At 44.3% G+C, this 27,891-nt stretch overlaps 1 protein-coding gene across 1 annotated transcript in view; it reads left to right on the forward strand.

Moving 5' to 3' along the window:
- LOC125740117 (XK-related protein 4-like) overlaps positions 1-27,891 on the forward strand; it is a 74,379-nt gene that overhangs the window by 35,436 nt on the left and 11,052 nt on the right. Inside the window, exon 2 of the mRNA XM_049010936.1 lies at positions 10,230-10,429. Coding sequence (XP_048866893.1) covers positions 10,230-10,429 — 200 coding nt within the window. The remainder of the gene's footprint in view (positions 1-10,229; positions 10,430-27,891) is intronic.

Below are 27,891 nucleotides of genomic sequence, written 5' to 3' on the forward strand. Positions count from 1 at the left end.
GTTCGAGTCTCCACCTAAGTCACATGTGTGTGGAGTTTGCATGTTCTCCCCTTGTCATCGCGGGGTTTCCTCCAGTTACTCCAGTTTCCCCCCACAGTCCAAAAACATGCTGAGGCTGATTAGACTTGCTAAATTGCCCATAGGAATGCATGTGTGAGTGAATGGTGTGTGAGTGTGCCCTGCGATGGGCTGGCCCCCCATCCTGAGTTGTTCCCTGTTTCGTGCCCATTGCTTCCAGGATAGGCTCCGGACCCCCCACGACCCAGTAGGATAAGCGGTTTGGAAAATGGATGGATGGTTGGATGAATTTCTGTTGTCTTTGCCTCAGTTAGATTTTGTCAAACCAGAAGCTGGTCATGGTTTATTTTGTTTTTCCACCTGTGTGTTTTGGGATGATGGAGCCAGTTGCATTAGCTAAATCACACGGACAAACCCTGGAAATGGAGTGAAACTGCTGTTTAATCAGGGAACATGCAACAGAGATAATCATTCATTTATAAATGATTATGTGCCTGCATTCCATGGTCGGGGGGGATCGTCAATTTCCTAACCTACGTAGAAGAAGTAATATGTCTCTGACATTGTTCTCCTCAGAAGGTGTGAACCTGTGACAGCGTCCTGAAGAACCTCTGATCGTCCGTCATGCTGTAGGGTCAGATGGGCAGTGTTAATGTTTTAAAGTTTCTTTGTTTATTTTGCAATACAGGAAGCGCTTGTGTTTGTATTTAGTATAATATACAGTATGTTTGGGTATTTGTTTGTTTTACGTATTTATTTCCGGATGGAGGACAAAAGAGGGGCGGGGCCATATGGGCGGGAGAGATCAGCGGTTAGGCGGTTTGAATGAGTAACAGCAGCAGTGTGTCCGACGTTGGCTTTTTGGTTTATACCTGTAACGCGAATTCTCTACCACGACTTTGGGGAGTATTACCAATAACAAAATACATAGGGTTACAATCCTGTCATTCTGTATGCTCCTAACTACGCACTGCCACTTCTAAAGACACCTATACTCTGAACGGACACTGAACGTTTATGTGCCAGTCATTTTGCACTGCATTCACTGCAGCGGTACATTGTTCGCACGTCCTTATTTATTTGTTTTTAAATTTAGTTAAATTTTATTGCTATTTTTTACATATTGTCTACTTATTTAAGTATTATTTACGTATTGTTGACTTATTTACTTCTGTTTACTGGTTTACATTTACTTTTCTTATTCGCTGTTGTATTTATGATGTAGTTTGTCTTATCTCTGACTCACAGAGGCTGTCATGAAGCCAGGTATTTATGCTTTACTGTACACTATTGTGGCCTGTGGCGTCTCTTACCGAATAATTCCGTCTTTTTCGTAACACGTCTCCAGTCTTGATGCTACAGGAACGGGCGCTTAACGTAGATGAGAGTGTTTCTAAGAAATCTCTGCACGTCATCTCAGTGGCTGTCTGACACCTCAAGTCGGTCTCTCTGTACCGAGTGGCGTCCTCAGAGAGGGACGCTATGGCGGAAAAGGCAAAGCTAGTCATATATACATAAGCCGCTGTTTTTATCCAAAGCGACGGACGTTTTTAGAAGAGGCATGTTCACACAATTGGGGCTTGAGGGCCTTGCTTTGAAATTACTCATCCCGTCTTGTAATTTGAACTAGCAACCTTAAGCTTGTAGTTTTAATCCAGAGAGCCACTTTGAAGGTATGCGGTCCTACTGAGATTTGAACTCAGATAACTGGATTCAAAGTCCAGAGTGCTGACCATCTTACCATGGAACCATTGGTGGGGGTCTCTGGCTGCCCGAGTTATATGTCTAGTTCATAATGCCAGTTCCTTTCACACAGTACAACCAAATGACACGCCATTCTATCAGGCTCTGACGGCTTCTGAGAGCAAAATCTCTAAAGCCAACACAAAACTCTTCAAGCTGACTCCACCATCCTCTTCCTCACCACATATTGGGCATGGTGTGTAGTCCAGTGGGTTACATTGCGTGTGTAATCGGAAGGTCACGGGTTTAAATCCCAGAGTCAACAAGACACTTTACCCCTTAATTGCTCCAAGTGCTGATTCACCCTGCTTTCTCCAAAAAATGTCGTATCCGTGCTGTTTACTCAGTGAAGTCTGCCAGTCCTTATTATTCTTTAGCTATTCATTCGTTTATTTATTGTTTATATACACATTGCACTATGTACATAAACCTGTGCCTAGCCCCCCCAGTTTCACATTGTCCTGTGTTAGACACTTAAAGCGTATTGTACCTGTGTAAGTGTTGTGAAACCCTCCCCTTGTCACTGATAACTTGACTTCGGGCACAAATAATGAAATTATGGGTTTGAACCCCAGAATCTACTGAGGGGCACCCCAGTTGCTGGTGTGATGTCACTTTATTTCAATTTGAATGACTTCATTGTCACTTTATGGCTCTTTTTGAAAGTACTTTGCAGGTTGGTATGTTACCCATGAGTGTTGATGTCCCCCCTCCCCCCGATTCCTTCAGGATGCAGTTTCATTCCCCCCATTTAACATGAGCCTAGCAGTGGAATTGGTGTATATACAGCCATTCCACCACAGATCAGCTGCATCCTTGGTGTTTGTCATGGTAATATTTCTGTTAAAGATATTTCTGTCAACTCTGCTGTCACTGGTGAGTGATACTTGCTGTTATAAGGACTTATACCGGGGTAGAGCCACTGGGCCAATGGCCCCAGCTGAAAGCTGATAGGATGCCTATCCTGTCACTCACTGATTCGTAACATTTCATTGGCTAATGTTGATCTCTCTGTATGAATTATAGCCCCTCTGTTGCTCCCACCTTAAATCCTAGAACAGCCCCTGTCCCAGGCACAGAATACCTTAAATTGTCATTTCAGTTGACCAGCATCCTAAATGTCATAGAAGGATCTGGTGGCGTTGACAGCACTACAGAATCACCACTAGTTGCCTGGAGTCTCCAGGGATGAGGGTTTCAGCTCAGTGAGCAGGTTTGATCCTCATGGCTTCTCCCTGGCTGATCCAGTCCCCTCCCACAGCCCAAAAACATGCGCTAACAACAGACAACTGACTATGATTGTTTATGAGATTATGAGTTCCATCGACAGGCTGTCTAATCCAGGATGCTCCATGCCTACTTAAATGTTCATTAAAAACAAATACGTTCTATTAATACGTATACGGCTCTACGACTTAGGTTTCTATGCCTCTGATCAGAAGGTCATCAGTTCAAGTCCCATCCTTGGCAAAGTCTTTTCATCTTTGTTGGGCTGTCAGACAAGGATCTCAACCCCCCAAAATACATTAGGGGTGCTGGGTAAATGCAAAACCCTGCACTTGGACCCCAAACTTTGCTTTGAACTGCATATATACTGTATGTTTGTGTGTCTCAAATAGGAGAGCGAGATGGGACATGTGAAAACTAACACATTCTAATATACTTGTGCCAATGGCAAATAAAGCACCATTTCATTTGTTAGTGATTATGAAATGCTTCAGCTGTTGTTAAATGTTTTTTCTCTCTCTCTCTCTCAATTTGGAATCTGCCATGTTCCCGCTGGTGTCTATCTTGATCCGTCACTCACATCAAGGGATGAAATGGTTACTGGTTTCACGGCACACCATGGTAAAATTCCCAAGATTAATGTTAATGCTATTCTTTCAAATATTATTTATTGTAAAAACTATGGTTAGTTACCATATTTTGAAAAAGTCATGTTAAACCCCAGACGATCATGACTTCTGTTGCCAGCCCCAGATTGCGTAATAGTTTGCCACTCCAGGTTCACCGGCCTCCCTGCATTTCCGTATTACAGCCAGCTATGTAAACATACCTGATTATGTGTATCAGGTGTGTCAAATTAGGGACGCAGCTAAGCTCTGCAGGGAGGTACAGTAGATCCCCAAGAGCAGGAATGGGCAGCCCAGCTGTAGAGAGATAGTGGGGTTAGGGTTACCCAAGGCACCCTGGCTAACGTGAGAGAGTGGAGATGGAACCTTAATTTCATATTTAAGCGAAGATCCCTAAGTATTTTTTTCTGCTAATACCAAAATTTGACCCAGTGACTTTCCAATCACAGTCACAGCCACTTTATCTGCGGAGCAACACTCCACACCCGAACTTTGGGTCAGAGAGCAGTCAGATATCTATCAGCACCCTAGAGCAGTTCTCAGGGTTAAGCTGGGGTCCAACAGTCAGTATATTTACATGCAGGGAGTGGGGGGGGGGTTTCTGTGGTAGCTGTTTGGGGACTGCCTATATTCATCATTATGAATTGTGGGTAAAAGTCTGGTAAATCCTGTTAATGTGGAAAAGCCAGGGTTCAACGAAATATCCTGGAACGGTTTATTCACATTAAGGATCAGCGGGGTCGCTGGCTCCGTAACCAGATTAATTCACGGTCGGGAATTTCGGTGGCAGGTCGGTGCCAGTCGGTGACGCGGATTAAAGAGAGAACGATGTGGAGTGGGCGGGAATGCCAGAGGCCGACAGGGGGCTGCCTGATGGGGCGTTTGGTGTACGTGTGGTACGGTGTGGCAAGGCGTAGGAGTGTGTCCGTGACCTTCCGCTGACACCGGTACTGAGATTCCTCTCTGTCCGTCCAAGTTTCAAACCATCTGCATATCCTCACACGGATGTCTGGTTTGGGTTAGATGAAATGCCTTTGTAGTCCTGGTAGATGAAAATGAAATGAAAATCGGGTAACATTTTACTTGAGGAGACAGATATAGCAGCGCACTCTTATTTAATGTATCAATTAAGTGTTAGTTACGCACTGATCCCATGCTCCGTCATTAATCGATCGCTTAAGAGTTCATGTGTGTCGTGCAGGTGCTATATTTGTTCATCATCATTTTATGATGAGCTACTAAGTTACTTGTGGCCCCTCAAATAAAGTGTTACCATAAACAAACTGTATTTGCACTGGTACAGTGGAATGTGTTCGTTTTCACACTCCCCATCAGGCTCTCCTTCTTAAAGACATACACACTTCCCAGGAGGTGATATAAAAGCGTGGGGTCAGAGTGCAACCATACATCCATTGCCACTGGAGGCTTTTTCAGTTATTTATAGAGCTGGCATGAGACCCCAGTGGAGAGGCAGAATTCACACCAAGCATGGCAGTCATAGCAAAGCAGTGACGTTCTGATTATGGGACGCGAGGTCAGACCCACAGAGACACACACTGACACCCAGTGCCAGCTGAAGCTGATCTTCTAGAGTTTGGGTATCTCAAGGTGAGGAACAAGGGTCAATAGAAGAAGCTTGGATGACAGCAAATGACTAAGATAAATCTGGGTCTCTGTGACACTGATAAGATAACTGATAAGAATTGGCCCAGAATTGGTCCTGCTCCATTTTTGACCTTTCTGTTGCTCCACCTGACCTTTCTCAGGGAGCCCCGGTAGCCATATTGGAAACCGGTAGCCATATTGAAAACTGTGCTCTCAAAAAACATGGCTGCTTAAAGTACGGCTGTACTGCGGCAACTCCATACCCACCAGCTCCACCCGTCACCTCGGCGACACGGATTCGGTGGTAAATCAAACACCTAAGCATCTGCTCTGCCCCGGAGAGGGTCCACAGACTCCCCTTGTGTTCCTTACACTTCACCGTGGTGACATCAAACCACAGGTCTCCTTCATACTGCAGGTGGCCATCTTGTGTTACGAAGGACACCTTTACAGTTTTAAAGAACTCTGACAGTCTCAGGGGCACCATTTTGCGACTAGATATTCAGATCTAAATTCCAAGTGTTTTGCCTTTCCCTGTTCTGAAAGGGTATGTGTCACATAAGTCAGAGATCTGAGGTCAGTAGTCATGTTCTGAAGAGTACAGATTTCCAAGGGGCTGAGTCAAACTCATAATAGATTCAAATTATTAATATTTTTAGTAATTTGGATGCATGGGTAGCTCAGTGAATGGCACTGTTGTCTCGTGGTTGTGGGTTCAAATCCTGTCCTTGTTATGTGTTTATAGAGCTTTCAGGTTGTTAGGCTAACTGAACAGCCAGTAGTGAGTATTTGTGCATCCTGTAATGGACTGGTATCCTGTAAAGGGTGCTCTCCTACCTTGTGCCCTTGTGATGGACTGGCATCCCGTCCAGGGTGTCCCCCGGCCTTATATCGAGACCATGAGAAGATCTTTAAATTGGTCCATGTGTGGTTTAAAGCCAGTGTTATACATAAGAATTCCACGTAGGAAGAGACAGGCATTCTAGAAAAAGCTGGCACTTACATGTGGACACAGTGTCACTGCTTTGCAGTTGCTTTTCCGAAGCAAAACTAACGATTTAAAGCCATACGGATTCGCCGTTCGTCGCCATTCACAATCGGACAGGCACGTGAGCGCCCCCTAGAGATTGCAGCATGCTCTCGTTCTCACCGCAGGGATGAATCCTAGGGACTTTCGCTGCTCCTTAGACTGCACCGTTAACAGTCTAGCAGAACCACTGCGACTTTCGGAAATATATGTGAATGGATAAACACTTTAACTGCAGTCATTAGTGACATGTTTTCCCTGTTTAACACAGACAATTTTTGCGTGTTAGTATTCATTTTGCTCACTGTCCGGCATCATGGTTGATATTTCATTTTTTTTCTGTAGACCTGTGCTTTCCGATAAAAGTCTTGTAAAGAACAGTGGAGAAGCTTGTGGGCACATTTCTCATATTAGCGAAACGTAAATTCAAACCCAGTAATGTACAACACACCTCAAACATTTGGGGAATAGATTTCAACCTATGTACAACAAAACATTAAAATACTGCGTCTCTCAGAAATACAGTGTCAAGCAGCTCTATGAACAGTATAAGTTAAATGTCATACAGTGTTATTTAAGATAAGTAAATTGTTAGAAATATCTCTCTGATTTAATCTATTGCATTGCCATGCACGTTTGTAATGTGCTGTTTGTCTCAATTGTACGTTGCTTTAGGCAAAAGCGTCGCCTGAATAAAATAAATGTAAGTGTAATGAAAATATCGCATGTAAAATAGATTGTTTATGAGTTTAAATTGTATTGTGCGATGTGGATTGATTACAGATTATCAAACGTTATAATAATTATTGGGGGGAGAAACGGTGCCCTCACACTTCCAGGGTTGTGGCTTCGAGTTTCGTCTCAATCCATGTGGGTGCGAAGTGTGTATGTTGCCGTCGAGTGCATGTTCGAGTGTCGTTTCCTCCACTTCATGTATACTGTAGGTCTCTATTGGCGGGATTAGTGGGCGTCTCGCAAGGTGGGCGTGTCAGTGGTGAATGCGCAATAGAGCAAGGGAAATTATTTACATACCACATTTACAACAGCAACCATAATACCGTAGCCAATGTGCTTCACAATCAGCAACATTTGAAAAATGGATTAAAACCACAGCACAACATTAAAAGCAATGTAAAACACCACTGAGATACAATTTAAAGGAAAAAGCACAAGATAAAAACAGCATAACAAAAGCACGTGCGAGTTGTGAGACTGTGCAGCACCATGTCATTGAAGATTACAAAAGGCTATGGAGTAAAAGTGAATCTTTAGTCTGGTTATAAACTGTTCAGTGGATGAAGATTCCTTAGTAAGTTGGGAAGAGAGTTCCATAGAACTGGCATACCAAAAGGTTATTTGCCGAAAATACTGACAATAAACGTTGTTTCAGAACGAGACCAGAAATTTACCAGACATATGAGTTAGGCAATAACTGTGTTTAACAAATTTCACCTTTAGACGTATCCACTACCTTAGTGTCCCCCTACATTGCATTCTGGACATACTGGGATGAGCTCCAGGCTCACTGGAACCCTATAGTAGATAATCGTTTAGAAGATGGATGGATGGATTAATTAAGACGAATGACACTCGCAAACAAATGATCCATTTTGATTACTGTGTTGATTGAAAAGCCGGTCACGTGGATTTGAGGGGCGTTGGGTGTAAACATATATAAAAAGCTAAAGTGTGCAAAAAATACGTAGATATGGATTTCCGCTTCTTTCAATCAAACGAATATAAAAGTTAGGAGGACACCCAGATCTGTGCCTACATGTACCCATAACGGCAGCCAGTACGGGGCGTCGTGCCCCGTGAGACGGCAAACAGAGAGGTCGTGGAGAGACCCTGGGCACGCCGAAGTTAAGCACCGTTAATTAAAGTTAATTAAATCTGCGGCTTGAGTGGAGGAAAACCGGTTCGGACGGGCTGAGAGCGGGGAGGACGGGACGCGGATGTCTATCTTTTAATTGTTTTTTTCGGGAACGAGGTCCTCGGTGGCTCGTGGGGCGGGCATCGAGGTCGGGGGGGCAGTTTTCGTGACAGCTTGAGCCCACACCGGCAAGCCTCTGGTGCCTGCGGCGAGGCATATATTTAGTGGTATATTTAGAAACCACCTGAAAGGTGTCGCGCTTGAAAAGAAAGTCGGGAGGCGGCGTGTGATTCGCCCGATGTGGGATCTCAGCGTCGCTGGTCACACGGATAAAAATAATTTTAAATAGGCGTCTACTTCTTCGCGTCGTGTTGGAGACTAGGGGTATGTGTGGTGGTGGTGGTTGGTGGAGGGAGGGGGGTACTTTGTGGTAATGAGACAATGGGCTGAAAATTCCTATTTATGGAAAAGATGCCATATTGCTTGCGTGTGTTTTACGTACGATGCCGTTCTTCTGATCTGAGGGTCTGTAGAGTGACGTTACTGTTCGGGCCTTGAGTATGGCGCTTAATCAAGTTGCTCCAGGGACTTACTGATCCTGATTCTCAGTATTGTACATCGCTTGTGGTATTTCATCCTGGGTGTTCCTTGCTTTGTGCCCTGTGCATACTGGGATAGACTCCCAGCTCTCTGTACTATTGTACTGGATAAGCAGTCGGACAATGAATGAATGGTTGGCGCACCAGTTAAGCTGCATTTCGGTACTATATGACCGTACGGCTCACATTGACGTCTCAGCACAATCACATTAGTTTCGGTCTTTGTGGCTAAATCCGCTTCCAGATTCGCTTGCGCAAACAGGAATAAATAACCAAAAACGGCCAGAGATTATGTGGAAGGCGTATGCAAAAGCCCTGTCACTATACAGAGAGAAAAGGCTTCGTTCCGGGCGTAGAGTGCTTCTCAAACTGAGTGCCGCTCTCGTTTTTAAAATGAGTAAAAAATAAATGAGTATTTGTGTTAAATGGGCGAATAAGACTCCAGAGGGACAAGTGGATATGTTTCTCTGTCTAAACTCAGTCAGTTAATTTGCTATCAACTATCAGCCTAAAAAAGATACGGCTTTAGCCGGATGTAAATATTGTCATCAGGCTAGAACTGGGGTCTGTTAAATAATCGAGTAATGGGAGATGTATTACAGTTTGGAGCCTGACGAAATGGCTGGGGGCTCACAAATCAGCGGGCCACAGTATCGCTCTGTCAGAGGTGGTGTTCCAGATGACCTCTGTCTGCCAGACAGTGGAGAAAAGTGTGTAAGGTTTTTATTCAGGGGTCCTAAAGATTACTGGTGTCAGACCCATTATTAATCTGAAAGAAATTGCAAATTTACAGTAGTACAGCACACATTTTTACAGTAAAAAAGACATTTAGACATTAAAATATGGGTTACAACCTTGTGGTACATTGCCTACTTCTGGAAAGGACCATTTACACAGAGTTTATTGTTCTAGGTATGTCCAGAGCATCTGTTTTTTTTTGTTCTTTATTATTATAATTTTTTACTGTAGTGTTTCATGCCCAAATCATGCCTGAAAAATTAGATGTAGCAATTTCATGACACAGTAAGAATTTCACCCATCTTCAGAATCCAGCAGAGAGTCGCGGTAGCGGGCATGCCGGTCCGACACCAGGTAAACACTCACACAGCTAGAGCAATTTGGAAGCATGGTTTCACTTCATTGCATGATTTTGGGCATGGGCAGCATGCATAAACGTGTAGAGTGGGTTAAGACTCTGTGCCTGTCACCGGGAGGTCAGAGGTTCAAATCTTGTAGGCGGCAGAGGGATTCCATCATTGGGCTCTTCAGCAAAGCTCATAACCCCAAAGTCTGAACCTGCTTTCTCAACTGTATGACACAGATAAACGTGTCTGATAAATAAACAAAATGTAAATAAAAGATTCATCAAAAAATGAAACCATGTGGATAGAGAATTTTTTAGCAAAGTGCTAATTGGGTGCCACCTGAATGCCACATGTATTTGCAATTGGAGTCGTCACTCTTCCTATTCTGGATAAACAGCAGATTCTGCATGTTCTCTTGAACTGCAGGTATTTCCGCACCATCTACCTGGGAGTGAGGAGTCGCCGGAGCAGGGTGAACGACCGCTGGCGCTTCTACTGGCGAATGGTGTATGAATATGCCGACATCAGCATGCTGCACCTGCTGGCCACCTTCCTGGAGAGCGCCCCCCAGCTGGTCCTCCAGCTCTGCATCATCATCCAGACGCACAAGCTGCAGGCCCTGCAGGGTAGGGGCCGACCGAATCGACCTTCCTCACACCCGCCAATACCCCAGGGCCCGTTTGCGCGTGTGGGGACATGTCCAGTCTCCCCCTTTCTAAATAAGTTGCAAGGTTGCTAAGATACAGATCGTATTACCGGAAGGTTTTTGATTCAAATCCCATGAGAACCTACTGATGTGGAACCCATTACATTTTTTTTTGCGAATATGTACTAATATGTTATAGCGCAGACACTAAAAAGATCTTATATTTGGGTTTGATTCTGTAACAAGTTAAATACTTGGATGTTGAAAAATCTCTTGAGGTTACAAGGTGATCGTTTGTGTCCTCCGGTTTTCTTTCTGGCCACTAGCTGTGCAAACTTTTGAATCAAAGAAGGTTTTGAGAAGTACCTTGTACATGTCATTACACTGAATTTTGACATTTCCATCCATCCGTCCGTCCATCCATCCATTCATCCATCTTCTAAGTGTTTATCCCATACAGGATCGCTAGTGGGGCACATGGCATTGTTGTATACTGGTTTGTCTAGGATACCAGAGTGTTTAAGACCAGCTTTCTGAACCACATCAAATGCCTTTTTTTTGTGTGTGTGGAAATGCATATGTTTATTATTATTATTATTAATAATAATAATATCCCAGCATGCTCTAGGCATGTAAGCTAGCATCCAAACTCCTGGCAGCACATAGCCGCCTACCCCAAGTAGTGGACGTCAGAGACACCAGCACACTGTATCAGCCTGTCAGAGGAGGGAATGCCCCAATCTGAGGAGGGGGGGGCGCTTTATGGGCTATCTGTGCTTAACCAGTGACACAGGGAGGCAGGAGAACCTCAAAGTGACTAGTGACTGGAGGCATAAAAACCACATCAGGCCTCATAATGATCTTTCTGCAGCCCCCCCCCCCCTGCTAAAACATGACATTTAATGCTGGATCTTTTTGCCTTTTTTCATATAAATCTACAAGACAGCCAATCTGAAGATTATATCCACACCTTAATAGTCTCAGTAATTGAAAAGTTCTTTAGGTCGTGAAGATTGATCTGGGGGGGTGCGGAGGTGGCAGATCTTATGATAAATTAACTGCCGCATGCTCGTGTTTGACATACATTTTTACTCATTATACACTGGAAGAAGATCCAAGCAACATCTTAGTGTGATAAAATGAGAGACAGCCTGCAAGGGGTGCGTTGGATATGCATCAAGCTGTGTGGCGTGTCTTTGCATTAAAAAAAACATTAAGGCGAAAAATGAATTTATACCTAAAGATCAATTTATAAGAATGTGGGAGCTGTAAGCAAAAACTTAAATTAATATTAGAAAAGTGAAACGGGAACTGCAGCCTGCCGAAGGGGCTAACTCAGCAGTATACTGACAATATGTGTGTCGGAGATATGTCAAAGTGTTCATATCCAGAATGATATGGGTACGAGTCCCATGCCAGGCCGAGTCATTATATCAACATTTAACTCTTTAACTCAACCGATCCTACACCCTGACCCTAATTAAATATTTCCTCAAAAAGGAAAAAAGTCTGGCCACATATACTTTGACCCATTGTGTTATGACCCCAAGCATGCCTGAAGGTGATGTAAGTACTGTATTATCTCCTGAACAAGGAAAGCGCTGGAATGCTGTGACAGATGACCTGGCCCCCACAATCCACCCCCAACCTAAACCCCATAGAGCTGCTTTGGCATGAGTTGTATTGGAGAGTAAGAGCAAGGCAGCCAACTTGTGCCCAAAACTTGTGGAAACTCCTTCAGGACTATTGGAGAAACATTCCAGGTGGCTACATCTGGAAGCCGGTGGAAAAATTTGCCAAGAGTCTGCAGTGCTGCCATCAGAGCGAGAAGGGGCTGTTTTGAAGAGTCTACAATCTGAGAAAATTCAGACGTTGAACACGTCTCTGGGTTGTTGCAATATTTATGTCATTTTTATTGCCTTGAGCCCTATAAGGTGAGTGACATAGTTGAAATAGAGACAGATGCACTAAAAGCAGGTGTATTCAGACATTTAAGTGGTACTATATGTCAATCTTGTAAAAGCATCTGCTAAATGTGAAACACCACAAGGGTCTTTGGATTTTACAGCAGTGAGTGTTTAGTAGCTAGAGAAACAGGCAAAGGGGCATAAATAAGGGAAACGATTTAAGCTAACATTTGTTTGCTGGAGAGCAAGTAAACAGGCAGAGACGGCGGAGGGGCTCTTTGCTGCGTTATGTAACGTTAGCGTGTCTGACGCTGACAGCATACTGGGTGTAGCTTAAAACAAACAGTCCCTGTTGGCATTATCTCTGGAGCAGATGAGAGTTATTATCATAACTCATTAGAAAATAGCCAAACTATAAAAAGAGGAGTTGAACCTGTCCTGGTAATGACAGACTAATTTACCGACCTTCTCTGACAGCTCAGCTCACAGAAGCTATAATTGGTCTTCAGCAGTGGACGACTTTTTTACATTTACATTTATCGCGCAGATGCTTTTATTCAAAGTGACGTACAATTGGGAGCAGGGTAAGCCAGTCCTTTGATCATTTTGGGGTTAAGGGCCTCGCCCAAGGGCCCAACTGCGACGTGACCATGTAACGATGTGTCAGGTAATGGTGTTTTAATGTATGTTACTCAGCATGGATCCCTGGGAAGTAGCTGACAGGATTTCTAATGCACATAGCAGACAAAAACATACAAGATTGTTAGAACCTGTTAGCAAACAGAAAAAAACAAGTTTGGGTAACATTGTAACATCCTGGTAACTAGCTCCACTGTAACCAGTAGAGTTCCACTAACTTCTGTGTGGGTCCGTTTTAATTATATGCAAATTGACAATATCAGGCCGCAATGAGAGGCGATGGAGGCATTCCAGAGCGTATAACTGAAGACTTATGTGCTGCTAGGAAGGGGGCAACCCCCCCCCACACACACACACACACACACACACACACACTGAAGAATCTCTGCACAAACTCATCAAAGGACTTACAATAACGCAAGAATCTGTGACTTTGAAAATCAAGGGGATAGAATGTTTTGAAAATGCTGAAGTACGACCTCCAATATCAATTCAAATGAAGTGGGACTTCACTATCACACCAGCCACATTCAGTGAACAGAATATGGTAACACGAAATAACATCAAACTGCGGTGCTACATAATTACATATACAGTGGTACCTGTACCCACGAGCGTCTGAGGCCACGAGTAATTGAGTCACGGGCATTTTTATTTAATAAAATCTCGCTGTACCCACGAGCAATGTTTGGAGCCACGAGCGGTACCGTGAGCCCGCCCGCCTCGTTATCTCATTGTTTTTTCTTGTCATCATTGTTTTTTTTAGTCTAATGTAACAATGTTACAAATTTCAGTTTTAAAACTTAATGAAAAGAACAGATGAACAGTCAGCAGTAACTTTAGTTAAAAAATATCTATTAAAAAGAAACGCACAGTTAAATGTAACGAAAAGATACGAAACGATTTCTTTCGATGGCTTCAGCTGGCTCATTCTAACAGCTGTTTTGTGTTGCCGCGACATGCCACCAGAGCGCTGCTATGATACGTATGTTTACATCCACTCTTGTAAATGTATGATTTTTTTTATTATATAAAATGCTTCCTAAAGGTAAAACAGTTAATGTAAGATATGTACGTACAGATGTGCGTTACAATACGGGAAAGAGGTACGTATCCTTCCCGCATAGGCTAAGTGATTGCTGTATGGTAAGCAATTTTTCATAAATGTTTGATAGCACTGATAATTAGCATTTTTCCAGGTTTTTATTAGTAACACAATTTACTGTCATATTTAGGCTTGTTTTTCAATGTTTTATTGTTAGCAACAATTCTTTATGAATGTTGTAGGCGACGCCGAGCAGCCTAGCCTAGCCTACGGGACTTGGTCTCTTTCGTGTACGGCCATAGCGCAGCTTTTTATGCATTTAAAGATGAAAGTGTGTGTAATATGCTGAAAAATATGATATTCTCAATCAGTATTAATTATATTGTCACTAAAAGCTCAATTATTTTGCCTATAAATGTTTTGTATGGGGGTATTTTGGGGCAGGAAAACCAATTAATCCCTTTCCCATTATTCCTTATGGGAAATATGGTTTGTACCCACGAGAAATAGTACCCACGAGTTGTGTCTTCAAACCAGTTACGCTCGTGGGTACAGGCACCACTGTAGTGCATAGAGAGGGCAAATGCAGAGGGAACATTGACACTGGCACACAATGTCGAAATAAACACTGATGGGATATTTCAAATGGGCAATGATGGAGCAGTAGAGCGGTATGTATGAGTAAATCAATAACAAAATAATAAAAAAAATAAATACAGAAAATAGCGACAACTGGGGGACAAAGGAACTCTGGGAAGGGTGGGAAGCGTCCTCCACGATGCGGGGGGCCTTTGTGAATTTGGCATTTGACACTGAAAAGGATAATCCTGGAGGACTTGGGAGAGAAGGGCCAGCAGATTCAGCAGGGAAAAACTTGGAAAGATGAAATCTTCTCAGGCTCACACAGAGGCTGCAAGGGAGGACCTGCTCGATGAACAAAGTTCAGGGAGGAACAAATGATAGACCACAAGTCTAATGATGTTAATTTTAGATTTGTTGATGGGTACTAGTGAGCAGTTTCGACCATGACAAAAGGGTAGGATGGATGGATGGATGGATGGATAGATTGATAGGTTGATTGACCCAGCTGCTGTTAATGCATTTGATTCTGTATTATACAATATTTTATTATCTCCTGGACCTGGTCATTTTGTAAAATGCATCAAGGCAGTAAAGTAATACATATCCAATGTTGTAACGACCCCCCTTTCATTTCGATGACAGCGCTGCAGACTCTTGGCAGTCTTTCAACCAACTTCCTGCTGCAGCCGCCCCGGAATGCGTCTCCAGCAGTCCCCAAGGAGCCCCGGGCACAAGTTAGCTACCTTGCTCCTACTCTTTGATCCAGCTCATCCCAAAGCAGCTATATGGGGTGTAGATCAGGAGGTTGGGCCGGCCCGGACACCTGTCACAGCAGTCAGTGTAATTCTCATAAAATTTTACTACTTTTTTGGATACGGTCCACTTTTTGTTTATAAACTTTTAAATTCTCTTGCTTCAACTGCATCACTATCATGCACATTTTCACAATTCATTGACCACATGCAGTAATATATGTTTGAGTGCCAATATCTGTAAAATTTAATTGAAGGTATATGGCCTGAAAATATGTCCTCATTGATTCGCCAGCCTGCAGCTGAAATGTGGCCACTCTGCTCAGGGGTGGGTTGATTCTTTCTGGACCCCCTCTGAAAAAGTCCCCCTCCCCTCCATACATTTAAAAAAATTAAACAAATAGCTAGCAAATAGAGTCGTAAAATAGCACCTGCTAGCTGGTTAGTGGAACGTGCTGCTTCAGCGTGTTCTAAATAAGGAGCAAGTTCATTTAATATTAAGTGTAATGACTGTTTGTAGCCAGCAGCGGGGAATGGTTTGCGTGGTGATAAACACCACCGCTGCTCGCTGGGTGAAATACCAAACTTAGGTGTTCGAGGTTGGGGGGAGAAAGACGTTGGTGCTTCTGGGTCTCTAGCCTACTCAGTGTGTGAAGATTACAGCGGGTTACGTCTGTCACCAGGAGCAGGAAGTAAAAGTGAAAAGTAAGAGCAGCAGATTAAGTGAATTGCCTTGGAGAATCACGGTTATCCTCCTCCCCTTCCTGCGCCTCGTGTGAAGCTGTCTCCCCTTCGAACCTCCTCACTCTGTTCTGTGGGTGTCTTTGTCTTTGTTAAGCCCCCCCCAACCACGGCAGCAGTGACAGGCTGCAGACCAATCTACACTTAGAATGGATAATATCCCGTCCCGGAGTGGGCGGAGCTCATCAATTACACCAGAACACAAGGGATCAGTTCACGGCCTGTGTCTCGCCCTTGTCCCTCTCGAGTATCGTCTATAACCCCCTAAGTATGACCCGCTTTTTATCAACAGAGTAGCTTGTATTTATAGGAACTGATACCGATATAATGATGTGATGATTCAGATTGTTTGATTGTGTCTGTTTTGGTTCAGCAAGATCTTTAGTTCTGGAAGAACATTCTCTCCTACTAAGCATCCCACAGCTCCTAAATCTGACTGTAGTCTGTGAATTTAATTTCCTGACCCTTGAGAGCACTGTGTTCCAGCAATAACATTACTTTTATTACTGAATAAAACAGAAGGATACATTATTTGAAGTTCTGGCCCGGGGAGCAGGCCAGCGATTGCTAGTAGAGAGTTTTCAATGCGTTGGGAGACCTTGGCTTTCAACCGTGTGGCTCAGTGGGTTAGGATGCTGTGCCTGTGATAGGAAGGTTAGAAGTTTGACTTCCAGAGTAAGGAGATTGATTTTACTGTTGGGCCCTTGAGCGAGGTCCTTAACCCCAGTTGCTCCAGGGACTGTGTGAGTCTGTCTATATTAAATAAATGAACAGTTTATGCAGGGCTGGATTAGAAGTATCAAATACAACTGGGGAGCAGTGGCATGACATCAAAAGAGAGCTGATTGGTGGATTATGAAATGCATCTAACATTTCAGTTAGTGCTTTATTTAAATAATAGTGTATAATCCTGTATAAAGATATGAAATTTATTAACTTAACTTAAATTACATTTGTCAATGGGACTGGGGGGGGCTTATAGGGGGTACTCCTGGTGACTTGCCCAAATGCCCATATGGTTAATCTGGGCCAGAGTGTATAATGGACTGGTGGCTTTGGTATAATAAGCAAATAACCCAGTGCTGCTTTTAAAGACTTGTACTAGTTTGTATTTTCATGAAACACTAGAGTGTGAAGTGAGAAAAAGCAAAGATAATTACCCTGTAAATCACATTGATGTTCTCATCTGATCAGGTAAACGTAGGTGGGGGAGAGAGACTAACTAAGAAACCGTTCCCATAATGCTTTGCTAGACCTGTATGTCACTGAAGAAGTGGGTGCATCAAAGCACCATCTGATACCTTGAAGCACCACTAACATTCGTCAGACTATACCTTATTCTCTCTCCTTCTGAATCAACAGACACAACAGGGGAACTGGGTCAGCGAAACGTGGGATGGGCTTGTTAATTTAGGGATCTTACACATGCAATTTCTGCAGGTTCTAACCAATAAAAGCTCTTCACAAGCTGCTATAAATGTTAAAGCCTCACCCAACTATGTTAAATTGAGATGACGAATGGCAATTGGAATAATGCTGTTGTCTTGGTTGCATCCCATAGTAACCGCTCCTGGCAGTACAGGATAACCAGCACCTACTCAGCTCTCCCCTCTTCCGAATGTTTTACACAACAACCGCACGATTCTTCTGGAAACTGTTAGCTTAGGTGCTAAACAAGGGTGATCTCTCTTTGGAAGGCTTTCTGATGAGGAATTCTACCCCCTGATGCCGGTGTGTGATATCATTGACCGCTGGAGGGCTCCGGTCAGAGAGCACTGAGTCGTTAAGCAGAGCTAAGAACTTTACTACGTAGCAGGTTACAATTCCCACATACAAGATGGAGCACTCAAGGGACAGGATTGACACGTGGACTGAACTGAAGACAGAATTTTCTATAATAAACAACAGAATAAAGATATTGAGGCATATGGCACTGTTACAACAATACATTCAGCACTGAAGCACACATCACTATAATTAGAACTATGCAGTATCTGTATGAACAGCTTATATCCATTAGCTTATACAATCATTAACCAATTCAGCCATTCATTTGGACGTCGGCATAATTAACACTAAATGTGTCCAACCGTCGAACGCAGCCGGGTTATATTTACACACCAGGCGAACTCGCGACAAGCGCTTATACAACTTTATAACTTCCGCTAACCCATGTAAACATCGCACAGGAAATCGCGTAACATTCATATAATTCGAACATTAAATGCTTACATCAGCAGTGACTTCTGCTTCAGCTCAGCGCTGTAGGCAGAGAGAAAGAAATTGGCAACCTTCGTTTACCCGACAACCTCCATTTTACCCGACAGCCTCTAATTAACATATGCTGCCATAAAAGCCCCATATCGAATCAATACAATTATCAGAACAAGAGCCTCAAATCGAAAGGATTCACAACACTTTCTGTTGTCTAAGTTATGAGCTGGGCAGGTCCTCTGCTCTGACAGCAATTTTTAGTGGTATTTCCGGTTGTAGAAGCTCTAACTCCTCCCCCAGCTGACCTCCATCTTTTTCCTCACCATCCTTTACATCCGTTAGCTACAGACTGCTCACAAGTTCAGTGCACTGTGTAACTTCTCTGGGGCACTTGGTGCAGACAGACCTAGTTTTTCCATCCTTACTGTAAAAGAATGTCAAACACCATAACCAACCACCTACTAAACTGTAGGGAAAGTGCAAAGGAAGTAGACACTGAGTAGTATAACACCTAATGTAATATCTCTTAGGCTCTGCTTTAGCTCTTGGCAAAATAACTTAGTTCAACTCAAGGACTAAAAGGTTTATTGTCATATTTTCAGTGTACTTGTACAAAGTACAATGAAATTCTTCCTTGAATGCCTTCTTGCAGACTATAACAGGCAACAGTCAACATGTAGTGCAACAATGCAATAAACAGTGAACGTAGGGTGCAACATTACGATAGCACAAACTGTACAGTATATACAAACTTTGAAACACACTATGCTACGTTTGATTTTGAAAGAAATACTATCATGGTTGATGATGAGTGTGTGGTTTTAATGGCAAACAAATGTTGGTGGTACATCCATCCATCGTCTAATCACACTATTCCTGGTCAGGGTCTTGGGATGGTACATGCAACATAGGTAAATACAAGCAAACGAAGCAAGGATCACATACATACCAGGGATAATGAATCTCAGAAATTGCCAACTACAGAAGCTTAAAATCTCCTCTCTGTCTTCCTTTTCCTCTTCTCCATTCCCATCTTCCCATTTTGATCCCTTCATTTTTAGCCTAAAGGAAGTGCACCTTGGAACTGGTTCAATGGACAGGTGAGAGCTCCCCCTGGTGTGTGGGGAGCACACTACACTAACAGACGTACGGGGTACATTCCTTGTTGACCCTTGGAGTTTCTTGTTCCGCCTGTGCAGTGTCCTGGTGTATGACAGCGATGTCTATGGCGAAAAGTTTCTATGCCTATTTATAACTGTATAGTTTTTAAAACTCGACAAACACAAACTGCTCACTCCTGCCCTAGTCACGTCAAAACCACAGCACATCATGTCCCCAAATCTCTTAGACATGAAGCCAGCTGGAGCTCTGTTCTCCTGAAGCAGTTTTCCGCCTCTTATTTTACAGTATTCAGCAAAGGGGGCTGTTTAAACTCCTCGAGTAGCCTTGAATCTGCAGATTCCCAGCATTTTTACCTTTATAGGCGTAGGCACATACAGGGGCGGGCCCACTGGTGAAAAATAGCCCCTTTTATGCACCTCCGCCTTAAAGAAAATTCTGGAGTATCCCCTTATCGGATCCTCTCCGGCTCATGTCAGTGGGAAGCTGATGTGCAGTAGATTAGGGATTTATGTTTTGACAAAGATAAGAGGGATATGTTTCACAGCCCAATTATTTTTGTGAAGAGTAACTGCTGAGAATCAATGAACTCAGAAATGGAAGGAAAGGGAGGAGATCTGACAAACCAGAGCCACCTGAATTGGGCTCTTCCTCCATGAGGGGTATCTTTGACAGGTCTGATCTTCAGAGTTCGTTCTCATTCTAGCCGTCGTCCGTCCCAGCTTTCTCTCCATGCCGGATGGACGCGGAGCATTACCTGCAACTCGTCAAACTTGGGGGGAAAAAAATAACATTCACCCAATCTCATCTTTCATCCAGTGCTTGAAAATAGCTGTTTTAGTTCTATTTTTGAAGTTAGTGCCGAAATTTGGCCAGTCAGACATCGTCGCCGCCTTTCGAATCAGGAAGCCTGGGTGATATTTCACGGACAGGTTGCTCCCCGGCTTTTCGATTCCCTGGGAGTCTGTCTCGGTGTGGTTACCATGGCGACACAGCCCTCCTCAGCATTCCTGCAGAACCACCGTGTGCCTCTGTTTTCAGTCTCCATGCCACCGAGCCTCTGGGTCCCATCCTGAGCTCCGGACTTCCTAAGAGGGAGATCTCTGGGATAGAGGTGATGGCACGCACCCAAGGGTCATGTGACTCATTGGCACCAGGCAATGAGGGATGAGGCGGCCAAGAAAGACCGGGGGGGGGGGGCAGCACAGGTGCTACGAGGGTCCAACACAGAGGAGAAAGAGAAGCAGGCATTGGAGGTGCAGATGAGAACAGTGATGTGGGAGTGTCATTCCCAGCAGGCAGGTTGATGCTGATTCATGCCTGTTTGCAGGCTGTCGTGAAGTATTAACCGCTTTAATGGAGGTCCTGCATCTTGGGTATTGGGCAGGCTGTGATGGGCATTTCGGCTGCCCTCCTGGGTCACACTCAGGTCCTTTTGACCTTCTGAATAACAAGCACTTACACATGCGCAAGTTTCACAAGAGGATACCTGGGGCTGTAGTATATTAGAATGCTGAGCCTGCGATCAGAAGGTCATGTGTTTAAATCCCTGGGTCTGCAGAATGATTCCCCTGTTGAGCCCTTGAGCGAGGTTCTTAACCCCCAATTGCTCCATGAACTGACTAACCCTGCTTTTTCAAAACTGCATATTGCCTACAATAAATACATCTGCTAAATAAATAAAATGTATATTTATGACAAGCTACTCATGGGGTGAGTGAGTGAAAAGCAGAAGAACCTGCATAAAGCTACTGACAGACCAAACAGCATACATTGGATCAGCACAGCTTTAGTGAGTGTGGTTTCGAGGTGTGTGTCACGCTGTTAGCCTTACTGTCGCTAACGGACGTGGCTACCTGTTTCACAAGCCCTCCTTCTCTCTTCATCCATCTTCCTCATCATCCTGACTCCCTGCGGGCCTTCTTCTGCTCTCCCTGCTTAAGTCCCGATTCTCAAACACCCAGGCTAGAGATCTCATTCCGGTGGCGGAACTGATAACAACCCTGTCCCGTAAACTGGTAGTCAGAATCCACGGGAGCACGTTAAAAAGTCCAGTCAATCACAATGGCTTTTGTGACATGGAGACCCTCACTCAACAAATTATACATGTACAGACCTGAGCGATTTCGTGCCTGTCTCTGCAGTGTGTAACCACAATGTAGTTTAAAGCATTTTTCTGTGCATTAAAAAAGAAAATCCATCCGTTCACCCATCTATCCATCTTCCATAAATGCAAAGCCATTAGAGGTTCATGGTAAGCCTGGATCCTATCCCAGGAAGGACAGGGCACAAGATAGAGAACACCCTGGAGAGGATGCCAGTCCATCACAGGGCACGAGGCAGGGGGACACCCTGGACGGGATGCAAGTCCATCACAGGGCACGAGGCAGGGGACTCCCAGGAGAGGATGCCAGTCCATCACAGGGCATGAGGCAGGGGACACCCTGGATGGGATGCCAGTCCATCACAGGGCACGAGGCAGGGGGACACCCTGGATGGGATGCAAGTCCATCACAGGGCACGAGGCAGGGGACACCCTGGATGGGATGCCAGTCCATCACGGGGAATGAGGCAGGGGACACCCTGGATGGGATGCAAGTCCATCACAGGGCACGAGGCAGGGGACACCCTGGAAGGGATGACAGTCCATCACAGGACACGAGGCAGGGGACACCCTGGATGGGATGCCAGCCCATCACTTGGTCCCATGGTAAATTTTGCAGTCGACTCCCTGCTGTGATGGCCCCAGGGACAGATGCACCTCCACATCTCAGTTGAGTATAAAGAGTCACATTCACAGAAAACTGAACTGGTTAGTTGAAATGAAATCTTGGTCTGGATTTGTACTTTCTGAACCTGAACTTTCCACTTCTGAAAAGGGCACTTGGAACATCAAAGGGGGGGGGGACAGTTTAATCCATTCAGACAAAATGGGCAGGCCCCGTCCCCCCTCCCCTCCACCTGACATATGCCTGGTCAAGTATAATGCACAATTGCAAATGCCTAGAAAGCTCATTATTTTTACCTTTCATCCATTTTTTTCATCATATCTTTTTGATAGACTGTGAAAAGGAGTGGGTGTGGCCATCTATAGGAGGATAGTCAGGTGACCTTGGCAGCTAGTCTTGATTTGTCCGATGTAGCTGTCATCCAGCACGCCAGACAATGCTGGGCAATGTCCTTGAAGTCAGGTTCGGGTAATTCGCCTGGCCAATCGCATGCTTCCTCAGAAAACCATCACACTTCTGATTAACCACCATGTTCACCCCTATATCAGTTCGCATCCCCAAATCTGCTTCTGAATTTCCAGAGACCCACTCTCAAACATCACTGGTGTCCAATCTGAAAAGTCACTAACATATCCACCAGAGCTCTGATTCAGAAGCTAATTACCACCACCCCCCCCCCCACCCCCCGGTATATTTTCACCAGACAGATATGATGTAACTAACAGTGAAATGAAATGTACAAATAATTAAATTCAAAGGATGTAGAATGTAGGCAGAAACCCACCCAGCAGGGGGTGTCTGGACTATGAGCATTTATGATTTATTTTTTTAGCAGAAATTTTTATACAAAGCAACACAAGCAGGGTCAGTCCCTGAAGCAATCAGGGTTTAAGGGCCTCGATCAGGGACACAACAGTAAAATTCCTGGGATTTGAACCGACGACCTTCCAAGAATAAGAACAGCATCCCAACCTGCTAAGCCACATATGGCCCCAAGACAGATGCAGGGCACGTCTCTCTGGAACTTGTTAATTCCATGCATCTTGCAGAGGAGTGACAGATTGTCACTCCCTACGGTCAGAGCGCCCTGCGACCCTGCTCACCAGCTACGTCACGCATCACCTCATCACGACATCTTTGTAATTCTTTTCCATAACCCTACAGGCATGCTGAGTTAATTGGAAAATGGTGGTAATGAAAAAATGTAAATGCTTGAAAGAAAGCAGGAGCGCATAAACTATGTTTGACATCTTCCTCCTCGAAAAAGGTCAAAACTGTCTTATATAGCTGGTATGGTCCACTGAGTTGTTTTTTTTTGGGGGGGGGAGGGGGGTTGAAATCAATCAAGATGTTTACAGTATCACCGCATGAAATTCCATTTATAATCCATCTACTTGGCCAAAAGATGCCATTTTCCTGTGGTCAGACGAAGCTGACTGCTGTTAGCTAGGGTGACCAAGGACACTGAGATCCTAAATGGAAGATGACACCATGTACATTTAGCCCAGGGGCAATACTAAGAGTTTATTAAGGTAGGATGCATAAGAGGCTCCATAATTCATACAAAGGGGCCAACCTTATCATTATCCAATGATCTGTTTTGAATCGGTGAGTGACAGAGGGAGGGGGCACTACAGGGGCCAATCAGCTATCAGCTGAGGTGAATGCCCTGGTTAGTGTATATTCAGCCAGTACTTTATTGATTTAGCTCCAGGTACCACCTGGAATTCAGCAACATTATAGGTAAACCCGGTCTTATTTAGTGTTTAGCGATTATGTGTACCACATTGTTTAAGCAGGTGAAACGGCACTGTAATGAATGACTGCACTAAGTGCATTACATCTGTAAATCATTTTGGTATTTAATCACTTTCCACAGTTACTGGTCCTCAACCTGAAGCACTTCTGATGTCTAAGTGAGTTGTGTCTAAGTGACTCTTCACTTTTATAGTTTCTGTTAATACTGGAATAAAAGATTATAATCGCGCATTGATTTACAACTGTGATTTGCCTGGCTGTCACTACATGTGCGGTTATAGAAAATACCCTTGAAAATCTAGAATTCAACAGTGCAGTGGTATAAACTAAAATAACCCCCCCCCCCCCCCCCACGAGGCTGCTGTTACCCCGACAACGTGTCACGGACGAGATTCAGGTTACAGCTGGGAAGTCAGTCATTCGGAGCTTTGCGGGAGAATCCGGACGTGACCGGATCCCCGGAGCAAACTTTAGCTTAGAGAAGAGGAAGATGGGGGGCTTTAATAGGCGGGGGCTCATCCCCCCATTGGAAGGGCCAAGGTGGCGGCACAAGGGGACAACATTAATAACTTTATAAGACAATGATAGCCACAGAAAACGCTCAAATTGCAAAGCAAAGAAATTCAGCTTTGGTGTTCAGGTTAAATGGCTGTCTGTGTTATACCATGCAGTTTTATTTCAGAATACAATTCTGTCGCGTTCAGAGTACAGTATGTGCGCATATGTGTATTCAAATCAACGCACGTTGATTTTGTGGGGTAGCATGTAAAAAACATTATCTTATAGATATTTTGGGAAAGTTTCCATTTACGATGAAACATCTGAAAATTCCCCGGTTAATGAAAATATGTATCTTTACACCAAGGGCAGATATATATTATCAGAATAATAGATTTGGGCAGTTTCTCCTAATATTGCTGCAAAAGGCTGCTTTTTCCCGTCCCAACACCTTTAATTGGAGATGTTTAACGCTTACATTTATGACCACGTCCCTGTAATAATTTAAAATTGATGCATTTAAAATTGCATAAAGCGATTCGTGCATTTCAAGAACCGTTTCTGAAGTTTCTGCCATTTGTTGGGTTTTCCCTCCCGGAAAGACAGAAAATAGCGTACACTATCGGCATAAATTGCAGAAAGGGTTCATAACGAACATTATATTGTCTGTAATTCAGATTTCCGCCTTTTGGTAGGAATGTAATTGACCGGCTTTTCGGGAACTTAAGTGGTAGAGATCGATTGACGGTTGCGCTTTAGAGAGGAGGGCAAAAACTCCGTCTTGCTTACCTTATATGTTAACGCATGTATCTGATGCACACATGAAGTATTACTTTGTTCACCTATAGGCAGGGCCAGCCTGTGGCATAGGCAATATAGGCAAATGCTAGGGGCGCCATCCATCCAGGGGGCGCCACAAACGGAGGAAGAGAAAAAGTGTAACATTCCACTATTCTTAAAGTTGATATTAATGTGTCTTAAGTACACATGAACTTACCTGCTTAGCAAGGCCTATTAAGTAGTAGTAGTAATAATAATAATAATAACGATACATAATTTTTCTACGTATCCCCCCCCCCCCACTGTCCATGCTGCCCCCCTTGTAACTCCCCTCAATAACGAACACGAGTTGAGGTCCTCAGAGTATTCCTTCCACCTCCGGGTGATGTCCTCAGGTGAGGTCAACAGCACCCCCTCCCCACTATAAATAGTAAGAACCAGGAGCTGCTTCCCCCTCCTGATATTCCGGACGGTTTGCCAGAACCTTTTTGAGGCCGACCGAAGGTCACTTTCCATGGCCTCACCAAAGCCATGCCCGGGTATTTCCTTCCGCAGCTGCCCGAGCCACGTGCCGCCGGGCCTTCCGGTACCCATCAGCTGCCTCCAGAGACCCCGGAGATATTAATTCCCGGTAGACCTCCTTCTTCAGCTTGACAGCCCCCCTCACCTCTAGTGCCCACCACCAGGTACCAGGGTTACCGCCACGACTGTCACCGACCACCCTGCAGCTACAGCTCCGTACAGCCGCTTCCACAATGGAGGTCCGGAACAGTGTCCATTCAGACTCCATGTCCCCAACCTTCCCCAGTATGCAGTAGGAATTCATTCATCCATCCATCCATTTTTCAATCTGCTTATCCTACTAGGTCTCGGGGGGTCCGGAGCCTATCCCGGAAGCAATGGGCACGAGGCAGGGAACAACCCAGGATGGGGGGCCAGCCCATCGCAGGGCACACTCACACACCATTCACTCACACATGCACACCTACGGGCAGTTTAGCAACTCCAATTAGCCTCAGCATGTTTTTAGACTGTGGGGGGAAACCGGAGTATTATTCTTATATTTAAATTAATTAAATGAACTTAAAGCAGCATAACTGACCCTAGTGGCAGTTACACCCCTCCTCCGTCTAATTAGCCTTTACCTGCTACTTGGGGAGGGGGAGGGGTCATTTTCTGATGTGTCAACGAGCTCAAAATGTCCTAAATTATCTGGAGGAAAAACAGAAAAGAAGAGGAGGAGAAACGCGACAAAGACAGAGGTAACGTTACAGTAAAGATGATGTCATGACATTATTTGTTTATACTAATATAATTTACATATCAGAAAAAAGCACATTGTATATTATACAGTACAGTCTACGTCAGGGCCGGTCAGTCCTATTCGCAGCATAGGCGGTCGCCTAGGGCGTCAACCTCTGAGGGGACACTGCTTTGCCTGCCAATTTCACTTTCTCTCAGACGTGGGGTACTTCGTGGGGTGATGCTTGCCTAGGCGCCACGTTAGCTAAACCCGGTACTGCCTATAGTATTCCGACAAACCGTCCATGCAGTGGTGCGGTGTGCCAGCGCACATCTGCAATGTGCAGTGTCACTCTTGGCAACTAATTGCAATCTCGACTCAGGCGGCCATGCGGCCCCCAAACTCCGCCCATGGAGAGCATCGGGATTGGCAAGAACTACCTTCCTGCTGTATGTTATTCAAAGCATTCATAAAGCAAAAATAATAAAACACAATTAAAGCCCTTTACTTGAAAGAGTGAGTAAGGCCAAGGAGCTCCGGGTATTCAGCTCGTTTCCATATTTAACTAAGAAAGGGGGTGTTTAGCTTTAAGTATGCGATGGATGACACCCGGGAATGGCAGAGCTGAAGAACTTAAATGTTATTCATCTGGAAAGCAAGGACTGAACAGCCTTTAATTGGGAGAAAGCTAAAGTAAGTGTATAACCAATATAACCTCTCTTTCTCATTATCGTACCATCTCTCCGGAAATTTGCAAGCCATTCAGAGACAGCAGATCATCTAAGGGGATGTTTTTCGATTGGGGGAGGAACACAATGAGCATGTCACCTCCACACACAGAAAGGGCGGGGTTAGAATCCCAGAAGTGTGATGCGTCTAGTGAGTCATCCTAGGCAAAACGTCAAATATAATTATATTTATCATAGGCAATTGTGAAGAAACTGTGAGATGGATTCATATAGGAGGGGGCTGTAATGGGTGGTATGTGTCTCAGCACATTAAGCATCAGGAGGTCACTAGTTTAAGTCCCAGTCTTAGCATAGCGATTTCACCGAAGGGCCCCTGATCAAGGCCCTTAACCCCGTTTGCTCCTGGGACTGACTAGCCCTGCTTGCTCAAAAATGTATGAGACTTTGGATAAAATAAAATACAGTGTTTGCTATGTAAAAAGAATGTAAGGTCTAAAGATATGCATGTGACATAGGCAAGCCAGAGTCAATTAACTGGGAAGTTGTGTGTGTGTATATGTAAATATATATATACACACACACACTGTGCATAATTTAAAATTCTTTTCAGGGTGGGGAGCAGGCTGCCTCAGTCCCCCCCCCCCCCCCAAACCCACATACCCACATATGCACATACACTACATACACTCTTAGGTAATCTTCCTTCCCTTACCTTAACTGTCTGCAATCTGCAGCATATCCGAGCC

Source organism: Brienomyrus brachyistius, chromosome 4 (assembly GCF_023856365.1).
Source record: "Brienomyrus brachyistius isolate T26 chromosome 4, BBRACH_0.4, whole genome shotgun sequence".
Lineage (NCBI taxonomy): Eukaryota > Metazoa > Chordata > Actinopteri > Osteoglossiformes > Mormyridae > Brienomyrus > Brienomyrus brachyistius.